General features: G+C 41.6%; 1 protein-coding gene across 1 annotated transcript in view; it reads right to left on the bottom strand.

Moving 5' to 3' along the window:
• LOC115475536 (rap guanine nucleotide exchange factor 6-like) overlaps window positions 1-22,831 on the bottom strand; it is a 78,805-nt gene that overhangs the window by 17,023 nt on the left and 38,951 nt on the right. The window contains exons 13-19 of the mRNA XM_030211317.1: window positions 17,510-17,721; window positions 15,371-15,494; window positions 14,214-14,237; window positions 9,002-9,222; window positions 6,143-6,334; window positions 5,401-5,535; window positions 3,207-3,320 (exon numbers count right to left, since the gene is read on the bottom strand). Coding sequence (XP_030067177.1) covers window positions 3,207-3,320; window positions 5,401-5,535; window positions 6,143-6,334; window positions 9,002-9,222; window positions 14,214-14,237; window positions 15,371-15,494; window positions 17,510-17,721 — 1,022 coding nt within the window. The remainder of the gene's footprint in view (window positions 1-3,206; window positions 3,321-5,400; window positions 5,536-6,142; window positions 6,335-9,001; window positions 9,223-14,213; window positions 14,238-15,370; window positions 15,495-17,509; window positions 17,722-22,831) is intronic.

Raw genomic sequence — 22,831 nt, forward strand, 5'->3', positions numbered from 1 at the left:
AAGTTACCTGGCCAAATTCCTTTGAAAATTGTCCTAACACTCTTTCCAGTCTACCTAAATCCTGTCAGAACCATCAAAAAAAGCTAAATATCTTTTTTTCTTTTCTTCCATTTGTGAAGCTATTTCACGTGTAAAACTTTGAAAATTTATACCTTAAGACACACTGCTTGTAAATCTCCCTGTTTGAAGCAGGCCACCCTTGGGATCTTTGGTTTGTTATCAGGGGCAGTGGAGGGGGAAAATGAGTTGCAGAACTTGCAGGTTCTCAGCCCTGCTGCTCCACAGTCAAGTTTCTTAGTTCCAGGGAGACAATTCGTCCAGTCCTGTTTTTTGAATGTACATCCTAGTTCAATGTATTTGTACTCCATGATTCTACCCTGTTACAAATTAGCATTTCAGGTGCCATAATGCACCAGGACAGACTTGTCAAACATCCAGGACTGTCCTAAAATCTTTCTCCTGGAACTGGGTAACTTGGCCGCTTTCCAGCTCTAACCATTAAGCCTTTCCATGGGAAGCACTTGCTTGCCCAGTCCACAGCTAGGTTCTGCACTTTCCCTGCTACTTCTGGAGAGGTGAAATGTGTAGATGTGTGTGTGGGGGGGGGGGGGGGGGGGGGGGGGGGGGAGGAATGAATGGAAATATGGAGGGCAGGGAAATTGAATGTGACTCAGGGAAAGCCGGGAAAACCAAGTAAATGGGAATCCATGAGAGGGTACCCCACAAACGTATGTTTTCCCAGGGCCACAGGCTTGGGGGCTAAAGCTGAGAGTGAAGGGTGTAAGGCTGAAGGGTTGATTAGGGCACTCACAACCCTAACATCTACTCTGGCTACATTTTCAAATCTGTGGTAGCTAGAACAAACTTTACAAATGCTTGTCAGCAATAGCACATATTCCAGTGGATTAAGGGTTAAACAAGTTGCAGGCAATGCCTTTATAATCTACTGGGTTAGTCCAATACAGAGGGGTCACCTACTACAAGCCTGAAAAGCAGAAACATATGAACTAGTTCAGCCTGCACACTTGGTAGAAAGCTCAATATATCTTTCTCAGGCAAGGTTCACCAAAAAATATTAAATTCTTTTATTTATAAATATGACGTCTAGGACAGAAATATCTGTGTTTTGCAGAAATTATGCATTGTGGTACTCTCTGTATATTGCAAAATATAAACAACTGATGAATTAACATGTACTGGGATATTTAACCCTTTAAAAGCATTATCTTGTCCTATGAAGGTTAACCCAGTTTGATATCGTAACAATCCCACGTACCAAAGGCTTAAAGGAAACTACATAGAACACCCTAAGACAAGCTACAAAGAGAAGGCTAAGCCTAAAACATATTATCATCATAAGGACTGAAAATTGTGTTCTTCTACCTATTTTTAATGGCATATGGACTGCTAACAAATTGCCAACTCTTAAAACGGCTAAATGTTATGGTGGCTACTACATGGCAGATACTGGTCTTTGTTTGGGAATATTAACCGGGCTACGACCCGAAGCTTTGTGGCGGAAAGGCTTCTCAAGTAGACACTGACCCTGCTTGACATGGTACAATGGTGATCTGCCCAGCAAAGGCTGCTTTATGAACCCCACTGTTAGGCTTCTCTACCACAAGTTCGGAATACTCCATCCCACCAATAACAGATTGAGATGATGACAGACGACTGACCCATCCAGGCTACCCCACTTGGTCTCACCTGCAACGCTAAAGACCCAACCCCGTTGCCAGTTATACAGTGTGACCACCTGCAGGAAACTGCTCCTAACCAAGTTAATTTGTGTCATCTTCCTCTTTTGTCCTGGGGTTGAAGCATACAAGCTTCCATACTTAATTTAACAACCAAGCCACCCCCCTCCCCTACCAACTATGTCTTACCACCAAGCTTCATAATTAACTGAATAGCTGTCAGAACTAATGAGTTATGGCCAAGCACAGTGGCCTTGCTGGATAGTAACATACATAGTAGATGACAGCAGATAAAGACCTGCATGGTCCATCTAGGCTGTGCCAACATGTGCAGTACCTCGCCACCACCATCCTGCCAGTATTCATCTGGATGGTTTCTGGGTCACTGTAGCCTACGTGTACAGGCCTTGCAACCCCATGACCTGTGATGCCATAAAATCACGTCTCCTTATCTGCCCACTTTTCTTTTCACTATTACTTTGCTGGATGGTACCACAATCAACTAAACATTGCAGAAACATAATTTAAAGTATCAAGCACCAAGGAATGGACCTATTCTTTGGGTACCTGCCACATACTTTTGACCCAGATTGGCCACTGTTAGAAAAAAGGATATAGTGCTCAATGGAACTTTATATCACTAGATTGTATCAAGCAAATAGCTGATTTCTGTGTTGATTCTTAGTATCTCAGCATAATGTAATTTTCTTAACTTAAGCTGTTTGTTGCAAAAGATATTTTTCGATACATATTTCATTTAGCTACAAAGAAGGCATTTGAAGGGTAATTTCATAAGCCTTTTGCTTAGAGATATAAAGAGGCGTATTTTCAAAGCACTTAGCCTTACAAAGTTCCATAGGTTACTATGGAACTTTGTAAGGGTAAGTGCTTTGAAAATGAGCCCCAAAGTGTCCCAAACCTCTTCATCAAGCCCTGTACATTGGTATTTAACACAGAAACAGTTTTGTTTTGTTTTTAAATGGAGTCCTGCCCTGTGCTGTCTCAGTAATGATAAGTCTGCAGAGTCCTGCGCTGTCTCCATCCCATTTTCACATTTTATTTAAAATACATTTTCTTCCTTTCCTAGATAGAAAAGCATGACCAGGTAAAAAAAGGAACAGGCCACATTTTAGACGGTCTTTCTCCTCTTAGTCCTTAGCTGAGGACACAGCCAGGCACAGGCATGACTGTTACCCTGGATACTACTAACTGCAGAAGAGAATTCACTGTCCTCCTCGTGCCTGTGCAATGCTGTAACATTGTCCTGTTCACATCTTCCTGCTGCTCCACTGCTGCCTGTTTCCAATTTATCAGGAGAAACTAGTCTGTCCCTGGAAAAGCTCCTTTCCCTGAATCGTCCGAAGGGGGATCTTATTCTTTTCCTAGGTTTGCATATCGCTCGTCCTGCCTGCTCTGCATCTTCCTCCTTGGCAACTCTTTCGCTACAGCCTGTGTCCTGTGCTGCCCTGCCAGTGATCAGCTGGATTTTCTTTTGCAAGAAACTCCCACCTATTCCATAGCTGCGCTGCCCGTTGCTCTTATGACTGGTCTCGCTGGCCAGCGACAAGGAGGATCCAGACAAGTTTATCTGGCTGCAGTTCTCCGACCTTGCGACGTTATCAGCTGAAATAAAAAGTGAAATAAAATCAAACAGGGAAACACTGGGCAAAAAGCCTGTGCTGAAGGTAACTCAGCATGACATTTGCATCTGATAAGATATTACTGCCCTTCTACAATGAAATATTAGTGTTAACAAAATATGCATTGGCTCTGTAACTTCAAAGCAGCAGCAGCTTTGTTTTTTAATCAAGAATTACTCGAGAATTTGAGTGCCTAAACCACCGATGGATTATTTGATTTTGCATGTACTCTCTTCTCTCTCTCAGTTTACAAACTGGACAATATGAAAGTTTTAGAAGTTGGTGAAAGCATTTTTGTTTCAACAGGCTTTTAGTTGTTGGCTTAAGTTTCAAAGGCATATTTTTAATTTATCTTTTTTTTTTTTGTATTTATATTTGTCTATTCTTGGATGTGGTTTGTTTTACCATTTTTTGCTTATTCGAATATGATTGGTGTTTTGCAAACCGTCCAGTACCTCTGCATAGGGTGGTATATAAACTGTAAAATAAATAAATAATGAAGCTCTTAATAACCACATTAACCATCTGGAAACTTGAGGGCAAACTCAGCCTTTGCAGCCCCTAACAGTGAAAATGGCAGCAGGTATCTCTGAAGTACTAACAGCTACAAAACCTGATCGGGTCCTCTGTACACAGATGGCCCAGATATACATGGTAAATAAATAAAGTTTGTTGATGAAGACATCACCCAATCATAGATCTGGTGTTTACTACTATAATGAAATAAAGAAATGAAACCTCAAACCTCCAAGAGGGGAATTCTCACAAACCCACTACTATTATCAGTCAAGTCTTATCATTGGTTTCCATGTTGGAAACCCTTTACTATAGGGGACAGTTTTGTAAAATGTTTTGAGTTTAGTAACGCACATCCATTCACTGTTTCTGGTTGTAATTAAAAACTAGAGGATTATTTTTGGAACCAATCGTTTTTCTCCTATAGGGAATTTTTTCCACTGGTTCTTTCTTAATTCCAACATGGAAACCAATGATAAGACTTGATTCCTAATAATAGTAGTGGGTTTGTAAATTCTGTGAGAATTCCCCTGTGACAAAACAGTGGGTCTGTAAGCCTGTAAACTGTATTATTTCTTCAATTGTATTTCTCTAGTTTGGCCAGCAGGTGGTGCATGTTTTATGTTTTACAGAGAAATGACTGTTCCTTCACATAAAGAGGAAGTAACCTGCAATGATGCGGCCAGCTACTTTTAAAAGCTATTGTTCTGGGCTCTGATTGGCCCAGGAGCTCAAATTCAGTCTGGAAATACTGGATTCCACCCCCCCCCCCCCCCCAATCTCAGTTTGGAAGTAAAGAGAGAAAGACCTCGTTACTGAGACCCTGAGCAGTTATATTCTGTAACTTGTGACAAGCTATATTTCCTGTACTTCCCAGGCACTATCCAGGTACTGATAAAATGTTTAGATAGTTTTATAATTGATCCCTATTCAGTTACCTGCTATTTGCTTGTTATTTCCCATCTGTTTTTCTAGTTCACTGTTCAAAACCTTTTATGACAATAATTTTTGAAGTTTATTTGACTGCTTGTCTGGACTGACTAAGAATCCTAGTGATTTGTGTGTTGGGTCTGTGAGTGCTTTCTAGGAACTGTGGGACCACTAGGAGTGTGGTCTCAGTAACCTAGAAATCACTGGGGATAACTTGAGAGTGGGAGATTTGCCCAGAGGCAGTTGGGACCCAGTCGGTGGGAGGAGGGTGCTAATGTAGAGCACATGCTCAGGTGCAAAGGTGACGAGGTACACCAAGAAGGAGGAGGTTTAGAGGGGGGGAGTTGCCAGGCCGTGGGGCTGTGATTTGAGGGGAAGAGGAGGGAGAGGATTATTGGGTATTTCTGTCCATGCTGGTATGATTTTCAATAAAGCCTCAAAACAAACAAAAAAAAGGCTTAAGGCTGTGACACAGCAAAACGTTAACAAGGTATTTAAGAAACTTGTACACTGAAAAATGTGACTGGGACTGAAACAGGAACAAGTTTGTCATGGCAGCCTATAACACATAGCACGAATCTCATCTGTGGGAAATCTCACATTATGTGAGGCGTTACCTTTGCGCTGAGTATTCTGGGGTGACGCAGGGGGACTAGAGTGCAAGGAAGATACGAAGGAAATGGTGTCTTCGGCATGTTTCTTGCCACCTCCCTCCTCTGCCACACAGAGTGACTTCTGGGGAGAACCTGTGCCTGAAGAAATAAAATGATTAAAATGCCTGTATGCCAGACATGCATATGACACACACCGCTCACTCCTGTGAATTTTCTTCAGACAAGACCTGGAATATATTTTAAAATACAGACGTTCAGCTGGCTGGGTCACTCAGGCCGTAAGTGTTGTACACTGCCACGCAGTTAGGTTCAAAGTTTGCACTAAGCCTTCCGCTCCCTGGGGTTCATAAGCCCTGGTTAGGGAGTGTGTCAGTCAGTGTGTTTGTCTAGGAATGACATCTAGTGGCTGAATTCAGGGTCAATGATTTCAGGATTGTAGAAGCAACCCTGGTATAAGGTCCACAGCCGAGTACTGCAGTGGGCTGAAAATCAGGGTAAATGGGTTTAATTCCCACTGTGGCTCCTTGTGACCTTGGGCAAGTCCCCAGGTGCAAAACTTTAGATGATGACTTCACTGGGTATAGGGACGAGGGCAGTGGTTCCCAAACCTGGTCCTGGAGGCACCCCAACTCAGTCAGGTTTTCAGGACACCTGAACATTCGTGAGAGAGATTTGCATGCAGTGGAGGCAGTGCATGCAAATCTCTCTCATGAATATTCTCCAAGATCAGCTTACAAATACTTACTACTCAAAGTGTGGTCCTTGGCAGGCCCCTTCTTTCTAATTGGGTACAAATTGACAGCTGGGACCTGGAGGGCTTGGCTCACTCGATTTTGCTGGAGTATGTGGGACTTCATGGTCTGGCCGCCCGACCTCAAGGGTACAGGAGACATTTCTGCGGATTTTGCCGACCTTCGTTCACTTAAGTTCTTGGTCACTGTTATGGACAAACAGGAAATAAGTAATCTTGCGTTCTGTTACCTGCAAGATTATTATATTCCCACTGAAGACAAGAAAATCACAGAAACAGCTGTATAAGGAAAAGCAAACGACAATGTACATGGCAAAGGAAGCAGGGTGGGTCAAAGACAATTATCCTAATTAACAAAATTGTATTTCTCTATTAATAGTTTAGATTTTAAAGCTTTAGGACTTTAAATTGAGCTGGATTCAAACAAAGAGTGTTTTTTTTTTTTTAAGTTTTACAACACACTTCTAACATTTTAAAATAAAGGCAAAAACCAGAGGTCAAAAAGTGCCATAACCTTGAAAAATGTGGCTTGTGTGTGCCTTCTCAAATCTTCCACTAAGTGGCGCACTTGTATTTCAATTGCTTACTAAGGGTTTTTTCTCACTTTATAGGAAAAAAAAATGCTTAGCCCAAATACCCTGCAGTCTTTTTCAGCTCTAGCTTGTAACATTGTGCATTTAACTTGGTTCTAATCCAAACTAAATTGCTTTTATCGATTTTCTTTTACTTACCCCCTTAGTCAACACTGCTACATTTTCCTGATAAAGGGCCTCATTTACTAAGGTTTTTTCCTATGTTGTGTCAATGGGGAAGAAAACAAAGCTCAGAAGATCAGTCCCTGGTTCTACTACTTCCCACACTAGCAACTACAGCGTTTTGAGCAAGACAAAAACCCAACATCCTGAGCAGCAGGCCTGATGAGCCCTGGGCTTCGGTAACTCCATGCAGCAGGAATAACAGGTACTTCTCTCCTACCTCTCTGCCTGTAGCTCTGCACAGACAGCTGCAACAGGCTCTCTTCATAGTTTGGGCCATTCCCCCCCCCCCCCCCCCCCCCCCCCCCATCTTTTTTTCTTTTCTTTTTTTAAATATGCAATGCTTTAGATAGAAAGATTAGTTTTTTATACCATTATTACAAAACCTGCATGTTTTATTATCCAGTAAACTATGACATAAAGGACCACGGTTGTCAATCTAACTTTTTATTTTGGGGTAAGCTACCCAAGTTTGCTATCTCAGTTTCTGGGATTTTTTTTTCCTAAGATTTCTTTTCTCACCATACATCACGTCACTTAGATTTAAGGTCAAATGCCTTTGCCCTTTAAACAAAAAAAAAACGTATGTCATCTACATACTTTTAAGCACTTGCTGTATAGGAATGGCTACACTGGTTTATACATATACGTGGGAGAAATGTGCTTGCTGATTAACGCTGCACTATTGGGGGGGACACAGGATGTAGTTAGTGTGCAGCAGGCGGAGGGGTTTAGCACAGGGAAGCCACAGTGACAGTTCCATATACAAGGTCCTTCAAGCCTTCACCATGGAACCAGGAATGCAAAAAGGGCAGAAAAGAAAAAACACAGAACCAGAACAGAACAAAAGAAAAAGAAATATGAGAAATTATTCCAATCATGCAGAAATTCCAAAATAAAAACACAGGTATTCCAAGCATTGCCTAGATTCTGCAGTAAATACACATTAGTTCTGATTCATTAAAACTTTCCCCATTGTATCTGCAGGTGGACTGTCGATCCAGACCCTTTGTTTTATTTCATTGTACCCCTCTATCAGGGCCGCTGAGAGAGTGAGCTGGGCCTGGGGCAGGAACACCATTGCCACCCCTCATCCCCCCAGAATCGCCGCCGCCCCACCCCCACTGAATCATCATCGCCCCCGCCCACCCGAAGTACCTTGGCTGGCCCCGCCAGCTGCAGGCAGCGCAGCTCCTTCCTCTGCTCAGCATTGCCTGCCCCTGCGACTGCTTTCCTCAGGTTGCACATGCTCAGTCTCAAAACTGAGCATGCGCAGCCTGAGGGTCCAACAGCTGCTAGGCAGGCAATGCAAGGGGCAGCCTGGCGCCGCAGTTTTCTCTCTCCTGCTCCTGTCGGGACGCGATAACCTGGGTCCCGTCAGGAGCAGGAGAAAGAGAGAGAGACCCCGGCGACGAGCCCCCCTTGGAGGCTCGGGCCTGGGGAATTTTGCCCCCCCCGCCTCCCCTCTCGGAGGCCCTGCCCTCTATATTTTAAAATGAGTGACAGAATGCTAAAATTAATCTATAAGCCACCAGCATCTGTTCTCAGTACTGAGATGGAATCGCAAACGGATTTATGTCTCTGTTGTCTTTTTTTTTTCTCTCTCTTATTTAATTTTTTCCTGTTGTTAGAACTCTTATGATTTAAGTAATGGTTCTTGTTTCAAATTATATAAACAAAAATGAGAGAGCTTAAAAAAATTTAATTTACACCATCTTAATCCTCATGTGGTACAAAGAGGATGGCAGATGGTTTTTAAGTATCTTGTGATGTTTCACTTTGAAACAAACCCTTAATGAAGTCTTAACTGCCATATGAATCCAAGAGCAAATGTGACTGAACGGAGGTTGTGATGCTTTTTGCTCAACTGGCATGAAAAGAATCCAAAGAGGGATTCCATTAATGAGCTTTTGAACTCGAGATGTTGAACATTAATGAGCTTTTGAACTCGACGGGGGAAGAGAACAGTGTGATCTCTAAACATACCTAACCACCGCCAGATAACTTCCTTGCCGGTATAATGCAAAAGACACCATCACCGTAAAAATAAAAGCTTGTGACTAGGCAGCTGCTACTTGGCAGGAGGACCGTTACTCACATGTACTGTATGCCGGTTCGCACTGTAGTGACATGAGCTGAAACTTCTCCTCGTCTGTCTCTACGTTCAGGTTGGAGAGATACTGCTTCACCTTCCGAGCCATCTGTGCATCCTCGTACAGCTTCTTGGCATTGAGCAACGAGCTTCGCCGAGCACGTTTCTTGTGAGCGGCTCCTTGCACATCCAGCATGTTTGAATTTGTGCTGCCTTGGCTGAGTGACCTAGAAATAACCAGAAAAAAATAAAATCAGCTCGTCAAGTTCCGTCCAGCTGCAGGGTGGAAAGAACTTAAGATGTCACCAATGGAGAGCAAATCAGTATCAATACTTCGGTACTAGTTAATGTTCACACATGCTGATGCAAATGAGTTAAGAGGATTAGCAGCCTTCGACATAAGTAATAAAATAGATACCGATATTTCAATCATACACGGATGCTTTATCACAGTGGTTTCCAAGCTGCCTCCCACTCTGGATTTGAACCGAGTAGTTTTACGTAAGATACATTTAAAAAGAGAAGAAAGGCTCTTATGAAGGTAGGAAGGGGAATAAGGCTCAGAGGAAATATGCCTCTACTGAGAGATTGCTGGAAATCACCTACACTGATGGTCACAACTGAGTTTTACTCTGTTTTAGCACACCACAAAAGAATGACTTTGTGATGATTTCCTTTCTGCAGCCGTCTCTGCTTTTTGCTGTTTCTGAAGTGTTTTTGTTCTTATCCTTGTTTCTCTTCTGAGTCCAAGAAACATACCACACATGAACCTTGTTCATATACTGTCTAAACGCCCACTAAAAAAAAAAAGCTATATGCCAAAGTGCACCTTGTCATGATGGTTTCAGTACATTCTATCAAGAGATGTTAACAAGCAGTAGTACAAACTGTAGAGAGAGATGTGGGGGGATGTGTGGGTGAAAGTGTGTTTCCTGCCACAGTGAGATGCAGCCCATTGTTACAATACAGTCTTTTGTTCTTCCATTTATTGCCCCATCCTCCCACGTACCCAAAACCTTTTTGATGGCACCAGGCTTTGAGCCACCTATTGAAATTCATGGGTTTTTGTAAACTTCTCTCTCCCTTTCCAAAAGAAGGTAGTACTTCAGAAAAAACTACTGTTTGTACCAAAGGTTTTAACTCCTCTCCCAGCTCTTGAAAAGAGCTCTGTGCTACAAGTGGGGTATTATTGGCCAGGTCATGTTCCCAGGTGGATAACAAAATCAGTGTTAGACTCCTTAGGGCCATGTTTATTAAGCCGCACAAACTTTTTAACGTGTGCTAAAAATTAGCACACCCTAATGATAGACACCCATTATATGCACTACCTACAGCCCTGAAAACTACAGACGAAATAACTAACTTTCGCAAATCTTTGAAGACACATCTCTTCAACAAGGCCTACAAAGAGAACCCATAACCTTACAAAACTACCCCACTAATCCACCCAGCTATGATAATCCACCTTCTATACTATCCTCCCTAACACCTCCCTTCATTCTTCCATTACTTAATCTTTGTACGCTACCAATTGTATCTGTTACCCTGTAATGAATATATCATAACAAAACTCTGTAAGCCACATTGAGCCTACAAATAGGTGGGAAAATGTGGGATACAAAGGCAATAAATAAATAAATTATATTCCTATGGGTGTCTCTATCATTAGCACATGCTAAAATGTTTGCACACCTACAGCGCAGCTTAGTAAACAGGGCCCTGCCCTGATTATAGTTAGTATCTGTCTTGTATTCCTGGTAGCTGAGGATCCTGGAAGGCATTTCACTTTATTAGACCCCTGATAATGGAATCCCCTACCAGCAACAGTTTCCTGGTTAGTGCTTTGTGGATGTCTTTTCTCTTGAGACACCTTCATTGCTTTTTGTTCCACCCCAATTCTATTTTCTGGAGCATCACAGTGCTGTAATGGAGCAAAAGAATTCTGACAAGCCTTACGCCTCCAGATGGTGTGCCTTGGAACTAAAGCACCACAATTATTACACAGAATAAAAGTCATCTTGATTGATTGGAATGGGTATGAACAGGTGTACTATGATAGGGTTAACAGTCTGTAAGATTGCCTGTGTATGACTGAGGAGTAATGTTAATGGTTTTGGGGTTGACTATATATATAAGTAGAAAACCCTGGGGGTGGGGGGCCCAGTGCCAGTAAGTCAGCTAAGTCTTCTATCAAAAAAGTTCTCTGGGTGGGAGGGGCAAGCAATGACAGTTTGATACAACAACCAAATTCAGTTAGAATCTAACTTTTCTCCTTTAAATCCAAATATTCCAAATAAATATAGAAGTTTCTTCAATGTAAATGCAAATTAAACCAGTTATAAGACTAAAGCTGTTTTCTTACCTAGGACTGACAATGACATGACAGATTCGGATAGGCTGGAGTGGGCTTTGACTGCAACTCCAGTAGTTGGAACATAAGGACAGAGCCGGGTGGACTTCTACGGTTTATATCCCAAAGAAAGATCGTGATCAAGTACGTAATCACACATTCATTGTTGGTTTAAACCTTGAATTGATAATGAATGTGACTGTTGGGCAGACTGGATGGACCATTTAGGTCTTTTATCTGCTGTCACTTCCTATGTTAGTGTCACCACCAGGCAAACTACAGCTCAAGTGGAGTTTGATGGACTTCTTGTAATTCAGTTAGTCACAATTTTCCCCAGCAAATCTATATAAAAATCTGCCCAGATTCACTACAGCTTCACCAGAACTGGATCTGCCTAGTACTGTGAACCCCTCCAGTTGGAAAAACCTCCTCCAAATGCGATGCAACTTGGTTTCAGAATCAAAGTTTGCTTTTCTTTTAGGTAATTTTCAATACCCTTATGGAACTTGAAAGTGAATAAATGCAGCTGAAAATTACCTGGTTAGTGCCCAAGATGAAAAGCTACTTTGGGGGCATTCTGGGGGTGGAGTCGGCAATTAAACAGTTAAAGTTAAATAAATAGGACCGTATAAAAGGCAGTCACACTTAACCGGCTATATTTGGGGGGGGGGGGGGGGCGGCTCCATATACCGGACATGGCTCGGCATTGAATTTCCGGGTGTAATGTTAGCCAGAAGACAGCAAAATGCTATTCACCATGGGCTGATTATCAGGCCCATTGCCTATAAAATATGTACATAACTTTACTCCTGCTCCTGTGAGGTATAAATGTGCGTGGGTTCCTTTTACTCGCAATTTCTGCAAGCATTGTGTTGGTATTTTATAAACATGCCTGGGTGCCTACATGTCTTTATTAAAACAGTGGGTTTGAAGCCTGTAAAACTGCATTATTTATTTCTTGAAGTGTATTTCTCTAATTTGGCCAACAGGTCGGTCATGTTTATGTTTAAAGCTGTTACAGAGAAATGACTGTTCTTTCTTTAGTTAACACAGATAAGAGGTAACCTGCAGTGATGTGGCCAGTTATTTTTTTAAAACTTGTTGTGCTGGGCTCTGATTGGCCCAGGAGCCCAAAATTCATCTAGAATGTACTGGCTTTTTCTCTATGCTGAGGCCCTGTGAACAGTTATATTTGATAATCTGTGAGCAGCTATATGCCCTGATCTCCCCAGATACTATTTAGATAGTAAACACATGTTTAGTTAGTTTTATAATTGATCCATATTTCAGTTGCCTGCTATTGTTTTGCTGATTGCACCTTTTCTGTTTATTGTTATAATTTGCCATGTCAATAAACATTCTTAGTTTTTTAACTCTGCTTGTCTGAACTAAAACTCCTGGTGGTTTGTGTGCTGGGTCTGTGAGTGCTTTCTAGGAACTGTGGAATCTAGCCAGTAGCCTAGAAATCACTGAAGATAATTTGAGAGTGGAAGACTCGCCCAGAGGTGGTTGGGACCCAGTCAGTGGGAAGAGGGTGCTAGTGTAGAGCACAAGTGACAGGTGCAGGCAGACCTGAGCTGTGCTGGGGATAGACCCTCTAAGTGACCGCGAGGTAGCCCCAGGTGGGTGGCTAGGTGCTTCGTGACAGCTTATCAACCTTGTTAATCTGTACTACAATTACCCTCAGTCTGATAAACCCTCAACTAGAATCCACATTCATTATCTTATTTATATTGTGCCCATTTCTACATATGCTCCAAAAGAGGTGATTTATACATATGATTATAAAGTTAGAAATATGAAAAATTGTACATCAGTGTGCTGAGACCTTGTGCTACTATTTTTTATTGGGGGGGGGGGGGGGGGGGGGGGAGTTAAAATTTGCTTTCTTTCCCGTCTTAGTGCTTCCATGCATTTTACTAATCTTAAAATTTAAGGGAGTCGTTTGGTAACATGGTCTGATTTACAGGGGGTTTCCATTTCTTTCAAAATTTAACTGCAACTGTAGTCAGCCAATTTAACAGCGTGAGCAGATCAATATTATCAGCCCCTGTACGATGCCCCATCACTGTAAGAAAGTAAGGGATCTTCAAATGAAAGAGTTTCCAATTTGTTTCTGCAAACAATTTTGCATTTGTGAAGTTGAATGCAAGTGGTTTCTTCTGGGTGGAAAATAAAGCTGTCGCCATACTCTGAGTTTAAAATGCACAGCACTTGATAAGAGTCCTAATTCACTACAAGATCTGTTCCACAAATGTAAACTGGGATAAACCCTCACAAAAAAGTAATTCTAAGATGCTAAATCTACTGCAAATCTACTGCAAAGTGCAGCCCAGTGGTTGAGGGGAGGTCTACTTTTGATGCCTGGCCTGGGCCTTCTACATACTGGTGTGGCTGCAGTATGGGACGTTGTAAACTGCAGCATTCAGAGCCTCCCCCACCCCCAAGGGCATCATGGTCATTGTTAAGGGGGTATCTGGATTTAAAGCCCATAACAGAGAGCTCTGGAAGCTGGTGCATGGCTCCTGGCCTCAGGACTGCCGATGCTATACCCACTGTGGCATATGGTAAAGAGGTGGAAGAGTGTATCTATTAAGACAGAGGCAAATCCCTGGGTAGCCACAGGATCCCAGCATTGGTTCCGGACCAAGATGGAAGAAGAAGTAGAAAGAAGGAACTAAGAGGCCCAATAATTCTTACATAAAAGTTCAGCACAATTATAACTAGACACAAGCTGGTTACACAAGTTAAGTGGTAGGTTAATAAAACTGCATGCTTTGTTTCCGATGCATGCACTAATGAGGAGGATGCAAGGTTATGGAATTACAAAACCTTTTATCTTTGTTTTCCACTTGACTCAACACTTACCCCAAACTCCTCCACCTCTTCTTCCTGCAATCAAGAGCCACACACATTGAAGCATGTGTTTGAACAGGAAAGCAAAGGAAAAAGAGATCACAGTTGAGAATCAGAGAGAGAGAAGATGCAGAGCAGAACCGAACAAAAAAGAAACAAAAAAACATGCAAAGCCGGTTCCCTGTGCAAAATGACGCTCAGTTGTAATGGAAGGGACACAACAGCAGCTCATGTAGGTGTACAACCATAGTACTGAAACTACATATATAACATTTAATGGTCTTTCTCCATTAAATGCAGTCTCTCGTGAAGTAGATTTTTAGTAGCAGCAGTCTGATCAAGGAAAATAAGGATGTTCATATGAATAACAGGAGTGAATTAACAGGAATCAAAGCAGACACAGGCTCCAGAGATATATACTGGCAGTAACCTGTTTATATCTGTGTAGCTTAATACATCTGACTCTCTGATAACCTAAAAAAGCATGTGAATTGTTACTGGACACAAACTAAACATTCATTTATGCATCAAATGAGTGGAAGAGCAGAAGGATGTCAACCAGAGAGAACATGGTTCAAACCCCACTGACACAGCTTGTGGCCTTGGACCGGTCACTTAATCCTCCACTGCCTCAGGTACATAATTAGATTATAAGCCCTCTGGGGACAGGGAAATACTCACTGTACCCGAATGTAACATGCCTTGAAATAGCAGTGTAAAAATGTGAGCTAAAAATAAATGAAATAAATCAAATTTTCATCAAAAGCCCAACTTGGCCAGAAGTAAGGGCATTGTTAACTTTTTACTATGCTGCTATAAACAAATGTATTCAAACTCAACAAAATAATCTTTCATATGTTAACTGCCTACAAACTACGAATGTGGCCTGTATAACGAACACTCATTTCTTTCAACTTGAACCCAACACAGGTGCTCAACTTACGACCAGGCTCATTCCTCTGGTGGTAAGTGGCAAAATCTAATCTGCTTTTAGGCAACTGCAACAAACCAGATAAGTGTGGAAGCAGAACATGGGTTGGTGATTCTGACGCAACACAAAGCAAAGTTCATTGTCCAAAACTTCTCAAAAGTCAAGAATGAAAAGTGAGTAACGTGCACATAGAGGAACCCTACAGTCCGGCAACATCACACATCATCCTGTCACTCACCTTTGTCGGAACATAATGGCGGGGTCCATGTTGGCAGAGGTCATTCGGATGACATGACGGATTTCTTTAGCGATCATTCTCAGCTTTTCAAAGTTTACCAGGCCGTCCACTTTGGAATCATTCCCTATGGGATTGGCACAATGCAACACATCAGCTCTTCGTCTAATAAGCTACGTCAACATTTGGATACTTCTGCTCAGGTGGGCAAGCAATTTGTCTTGCTCACTTATAGTTATTCTCCCACAGTAGATGTAAAAACCTCTAGGACTATTATGCATCAGTACAACACACATGGGGGTTATTTTATTCATTTTTTTTTTAATTTAAAACACTGTTGATAGGCAAGTACAAAAACGTTTTAGTAAAATTACCACCACCCAAAAGGTAAATCAAACTAAAAGTGCAAGTTAAAAACACTCAAAACTGCTGTCCAAATGTGGTAGGAAGACTTCAGAGGGGTGATATAACAGCCCAAAATAAGACAAGCATAAACTGCCATCGTAAGTCAGAAAAACCTCCACATACTTTTAAATTTTCAGTAGTCAATTCTTATAATAACGTACACTAATTTTAGTAGCAGTCAAGGAACAAAAACACAACGGCACTTAACTGAAAGGGCAAATACTCAATGGAGCCCTCCATTTCACTTAAAAAGCTTCCTCGGGAACTGCCACTTCAAAACGCAATGGGCCGACAAAAGCTGCCACCCAGAGTATAGGGAGACAGCAGAAGAAGCGCTGCTTTGTAAAATTACACCATGCGTTACCCGCAACTGGACGTAGGCATGTTCTGGGGCAGAGTTTGAGCACAGCGTGGGTGGAATCACAATTTACATACAAAGTTAATAAACTAACAGTAACCCTTGCTCCTGAGCTGGCATAAATGTTGGCAGCCTGAATCTAGGAGTAAGAAAACAAGAAGGCAATCTGTCCAAAATATCCACCATGGAGCAAAAACAAAAAGCCAACCTCGGTGAAGAAAATGCAGTCTTTAATAAATCGTATTAATGCTCCCAGGGTTCACACTCAGATGCCCGACATGGTCATGTTTCGCCAAGAGTACAGGATGCGTCAGGGGCATACAGTACATTTACAGAAGCCTCAGTGTCCTTTGCTGAGAGGAGGTGTTTCCAGCAATGAAAAAAAAGCCCTGGAGGAAGGTTTCTGTAAATGTACTGTATGCCCCTGACGCAGCCTGTACTCTGAACTTTTCTCTGAGGGGGAGAGTGACATGGATGGAGAGTGGGCATGGAAGCGTTTGGCAGCTAGCGCATTATACTTAGCATGTGTTAACTGGCACCCCCAAAATAAGAAGCAGTAAGTGGCCCCGCATTATCTTCCTGCAGATACCATGCACTAATGGGGACATTGGCGCACAATAATTACTACCCTATTGTATTGCAATTGTTGTATATTATATTTTTATATTGTTTTTACTGTAATGCCATCAACTGCTTTGGAGCATTCGGGTGTTAAGAAGTATATCAAATGAATAAAATCAAATCAATCTGAAATGAAAATAAATGGGAACACCTCTTCTTGATGCAATATTAGTTTTGGGCTTACCACACATTAGAATCCCACATTATAGAACAGTAGGCCCAAGACTTAATGACGCCGATATCAAGACCACAGGAGTTAGCCAGGCTGACTCTAGCAGTCAGCGGTCAGCCCAGATATTCAATACCAGGCTGTTTCCAATGACCAGCACTGAATTTCCACTTTATTTTTGGCCATTTCAACTTAACCAGCCAAATCAATATTCAGAGCAGGCCAGTTAAGGCCTGCTATTTCGGTGGCATAATTCTGCCGCCAAACTTAGCCAGCAATGCACTAAATATTAGCAGACAGCCGGCTATATCACGCGATATAGCCAGTTATCCAATAAGCATTGACTGCAAATATTCAGCGGGAAATAATCAGCTTATCTCCCGCGGAATATTCGCATCAGTCAGTTAAAGCGCTATTTAACTAGCCTAGAACTATTACTGGCTGATTAGATAGCGCTGAATATCGGGCTGAATGCATTTTAGTAAAAAAAAAAACCCCTTTAATTATTTGTGGTCTAGAAAAATTACAATACAGGTGGTTTTAATATCCTCCTGAGCCTGTGAGCACGGTTGTGATGTGCGTGAGATACCTTCGTGAAGAAATGTAATATCCTTCTTGACGACTGGGAAGAGGGGGATGATGGGAGGCTGCATGCTCTGACTGCTGAGCGTGTTGCGGTACTTGGCCATGTTTCGAGACGGATCAAACAGATCTTGGAGGTCTCGCAGCAGCTTTTCATACTTGCTCGGCAATTTTTCCCAGGTGCCTCTGAGTCGCGTGACCGATGCAAGGTTTAATCCACTAAAAAATAGTTACCATGAAAACAAGACAAAACATTAGCCCCTAAGTAACTGAAGGGCAAGAGGTTATTTGGCAAGGGAGGGGAGAATTACCTGGCAATTTCTCCTGGCTCCTTTGGGCTTCCGTCTTAATCAGAGTTGGGTCTGGGATTTGGTGCCATGAGCTTTCATTCACAATTACCTGACTAGATTAGGTACTTTGAGGCGAGGGATGGGAGAAAGTTTAAGAACAGAAGATTTATCTTCTGTTCTTTAACCTTCTCCCATCCCTCACCCCAAAGTACCTAATCTAGTCATTGAAGGGTGGCCCTTGAGCTAGGGGATATACATTAGGGTTCTCTTTGGAAACCTGCAAACGGCGCTATATCCAACAACTAAATGTCACCCTCAAACAATGAACATGACTCCTCCTCGACCTCTGGGGGTGGGGGGTGGGGTGCTGTGAACAATGGAGTGGAGTAGCAGCCTAATGGTTAGTGCAGAGGGCTTTGATCCTGGCAACCTGGGTTTGATTTCATCTGCAGCTCCTTGTAACCTTGGTCAAGTTACTTAACCCTCCATCGCTCCAGGTACAAAAAAGTGATTGTCAGCCCTCTAGGGACAGAGAAAGTACCCGTATATAATGTGTACAACGCTGTGTACATCTAGTAGCACTATAGAAATGATCAGTAGTAGTAGTAGTACTGCTTCTGTAGCACCATCAGCACCACCAGCAGCTAAGCCAGAAAACAGGAGACACTTCAGATCAAACCAGGGAATGAGTTAATCAGACATCCATTATGTATATAATGCTCTTTGTGATGCTTGCAAAAATAACGGCAGAACCCAAAAAAAGCAGCTTAGACTTATATCCCGGAAGTAAATGCTGCCTTAAAGATATGACAACAAAAAAATCTATTTTGTTTTTATAATCTTTCTGGAGGCCAAAAAGTTTGTAAGCCATCTCTTTCGGGCTAATGTGGAGTATAAACGTCATTCATTAATTAATTAATAAATAAATAAAATCCTCCTTGAGTTCATAGAAATAGTGCAGTATAGCCTGAAGAGCAGTAAAGCCTGCCCTGCCATACTGTCCCATCAACATGCCTCCAACCAGCTTCTGGAGGGACAACCTCTAGAGGCAAGAGATTTATTGACATGTTCAACAGGGATTCTATCAACTGGGTGTTAACATCTGTCTCTCAAATACGTGCATATGTTGCACATCTGTATATAAATGCCAATAATCTGACTGTGTTTTCTTAACTACATACAAAATTTAAATGACCTCATAACTGGAGTGGGCTTCGATGACATCTCCAGTAGTTGGGATGTAGGATTGGTGTCGGGCAGCTTTCTGCGGTCTGTGCCCCACAATTGGCAGGGAGAGAGAGAGATTAAGTAGACCAGTGTTTAATCTAGATCTTAAGGCCCATGATTGTAGGATTCTGAAACGAGCCCTGGTATAAAAACTCTGGCCCCACACTGTCACTGCAATAACTGGCCTAAAGACAGCTGAGAGGGGACATCAAATAAAGGGAAAAACCTTTGGCCAGCTCCAAATTTGAACTGGAAGCCCAAGGGGCAGATAAAGACTAACAGGTGGGAAAAAAAAAGATAAACCTTTAAATAGTCAATTAGATTTATTGTTATTTTCAATTAATAGCATAATGAGAGAAGAGACTAGCTCTGTTTTCCACCCAGAAGCAGTGTACATTATATATATTATTGTTGGAATGTATTGTATTTTAACATGCATTGCCTGTCAGCAATCTTTTCTCTGTGATTACTCTGTGACCTCTGATGTGAATTACTTAGAGAGGTCACACAGCTATGCAACTTCCTGTGGGGGTTAGATGGAGCACATGGAGCTCATGATCTCTCCTAACCTGAGAGGATCTATGGTGGTGTGAGCATCCATTACCATCTAAGCACATGGAAGGAGCTGATAATACAAATGTATAGTAATATGTATATATAAGCCTGTCTGATTATAATCTAACTACAAACTGTGAGTAAACAGATGTTTTGTTACTTCAACTTTAAAGTGACTCAGCAGTGAATTATTCTGGGGTGAATGAGAGAGAGATGAAGAAAGAAATTAACATTTCTAAAGCTGAAGCTGTGTGTACTAAAATCTGCTAATTATTTACTACAAATAATCCAACAAAAGGGTTATGGGCCCAGGGGCCAGGAATTGAAAAAGAAGAGAAATATTACCAGGCAGAAAAAAAAAAAAAAGGCCACATTTTTCTCTTAAGTTTTAAAGGAAAGATTCAGTCTGTCTCTCTCTCCCCCCACACAGCAGACAGAAGGCTAAGAAAATGGCTGAGGGAAGAAATTCACCATTGTTCTATTCTCTCAAGGTGCCTAAATTAAATGAGTTTAATTATCAGCAGTGGAACTAAGATTCATATGTCTCCTTCGAGCAAAAAGATTAGATATATGCTTAGACCAAGACAGAACAGCTGAAAATATGGCTGAATGGGACAATGCAAACTATTATGTGAAGTGCATGCTTTTGGAAGCTCTCTCAGAGAAACAAGCCATATTAGTGGAGGGAAAAGATACACCAAAGGACATTTTATGTAAGCTGAGAACTATGTATGCAACTACATATGCAAAGCAGCAACCAATTTGGTTGGCAGAGTTGAATGAAACCAAATTAAGGGATAAAAGTAAATGTAATGATCACATTATGTATCTTATGTCTTCATTTCAAAAGTTAGAACTTTCTGGAATTCCCATGTGTGATGCATTGAAAAGAGCATTTCTTTTTACCTCACTATCAAAGAAGTTTGATGTTTTTAGGTCTGTAAATGAGGCCATTGAAGGGCAATCTTTTGAACAGGAAACATCAAAACTAAGGCAGGAATGCATAATAAATGATTCTGAGGAGATGTGTTCTCAAAGCAAGTCAGAGAGAAATGAAACAAATTTCTTGGCAAAGAACAGAGGAAGGCGGAGCTATGGGAAAACTCCACCCAAGGGCAAGCTGATTTGCTATTCATGTGGAAAGGAGGGACATGTATCTAAATGGTGTAAGGAAACACAAAACACTCCCTCTAGCTCACCTAAGCCAATGGAACTAAAGAATTTTCAAACCAGGAAATGTATGAAGGACAAAGATAAACACAAGGGCTTTCTAATGGCAGAAAAATCTTTGACTATGGTAAATAATAATTCAAATGAAAGTACTTGGATTTTGGATTCAGGGAGCACATGCCATTTAACCAATTGTAAGGATTTCTTTCAGGAAATGTGTCCAGAGGAAGGTATTCTTAAAACTGCAAACGCAGGGACTGCTAAGATCCAAGCAAAAGGTATTGGATTCTTAAAATGCAAAGTGTCTAATGAAGTTAAAGAAATTCCTGTAAGTGATGTCTTGTATATTCCCCAAGCAGTTTGCAATATGCTTAGTGTATCTACATTAGATAAGAAGGGATTTGTGATTCATTTTGAAAACAGTAAGTGCACAATCTCTAAAAATGATGAAGTGTATGCTGAAGCTTTTATGCATAATGATGTTTATAAGCTGAACATTTCAGGTGAAGCCTCACATATGGCGCAAGTAAGGAAGAATGATGGTAAATGTAGTCTGGAAATCTGGCACCGCCGCCTGGGACATCGTGATTCTAAGGTGATCCAGGATCTTTACAGTAAGCAACTAGCCACTGGCATTCAGATAAGTGCAGATGCTGGTAAAATGGAGAAATGCATAGACTGTGTTACTCAAAAAGGTGTGAGACCCTCATTTCCTGCATACACAGGAAATAGGAGTAATAAAGTGCTGGACTTAATACACAGTGACTTATGTGGACCGTTTAATATCCCATCATTGGGAAATAACAGATTTGTGCTAATATTCTTGGATGATTTCTCTAGATATTGTGTGGCCTATTTGCTGAAAGAGAAAAGTCAAGTCACAGACATGCTGAAGAAATACGTAGCCATGGTGAGCAATAAATTTGAAAGAAAACCAAAGGTTCTTCAGACCGACAATGGTGGTGAGTTCACTTCACAAAGCATGCGCACATTTTTAGAACAAGAAGGCATTCAGCATATCACAACAGTAGCTTATACACCAGAGCAAAATTCTGTTGCAGAGAGAAAATTTAGGTCACTTGTGGAAATGACCAGATGTATGCTGTCAGATAGCAATCTCCCTAAAAGACTATGGGGGGAAGCCATTCTCACAGCAGTGTACCTACAAAACAGAATGCCAACTAAAGGCGCTGAGCGCACACCACATGAGACATGGCATGGTAGGAAGCCAAACCTGTCACACATAAGAACATTTGGAAGTACAGCATATGCTCATGTACCAAAGCAAAGAAGGCATAAGCTGGATTCCACAACAGAAAGGGGCATTTTAGTTGGCTATGCTCCAGGACACAAAGGATATAGAATTTTGAATCTGAAAACTGGCATTGTTGGCATAAGACATGTTACATATTTTGATGAAAACAAAAGGGTTGATAAAGGCTGGATTATCCCAGATGAGCCTTATCATCCAGAATATGAAACTAGAACCATAATAGACATGCCAGTGTATATAAATGCCATACCAAGGCAGATGTCTGAAAGCAACTCACCTGTATCTAACGAGGAACAGGCAGAGGAAACAGACACAGAAAGGATCATTGAAGAAGACAGTACAGTTGGAGAAGGGGAATCAATTGGAGAAGGACTCTCAGATTTAGAGGATGCGGAAAGGTCAGACCAACCTGTTGTCAGACGCTCATCCAGGGAAAACAAAGGTGTTCCACCCCCAAGACTGTCTTACCTAACAAAGTCAGCAGAAGCTCAAGAGCCCTTAACATGGGATGAGATTGAGAAAATGCCAGCAGAAGAAGCTGCTGAATGGCGTAAAGCTGCACAAGAAGAAATTGATGCATTGGATAAAAATAATACTTGGATTCTTACAAAATTACCTCCTGGCAAGAAAGCTATAGGATGCAAATGGGTATTCAAGTTAAAAAGGAATGCACAAGGAAAAGTGGAAAGGTATAAAGCCAGATTAGTGGCAAAGGGATATCTTCAAAAATATGGAGAAGATTTTGATGAAGTGTTTGCACCTGTGGTGAAACACACGACAATCAGAACACTTCTGAGCATTGCAGTCTCGGGGG

Source organism: Microcaecilia unicolor, chromosome 8 (genome assembly GCF_901765095.1).
Source record: "Microcaecilia unicolor chromosome 8, aMicUni1.1, whole genome shotgun sequence".
Classification (NCBI taxonomy): domain Eukaryota; kingdom Metazoa; phylum Chordata; class Amphibia; order Gymnophiona; family Siphonopidae; genus Microcaecilia; species Microcaecilia unicolor.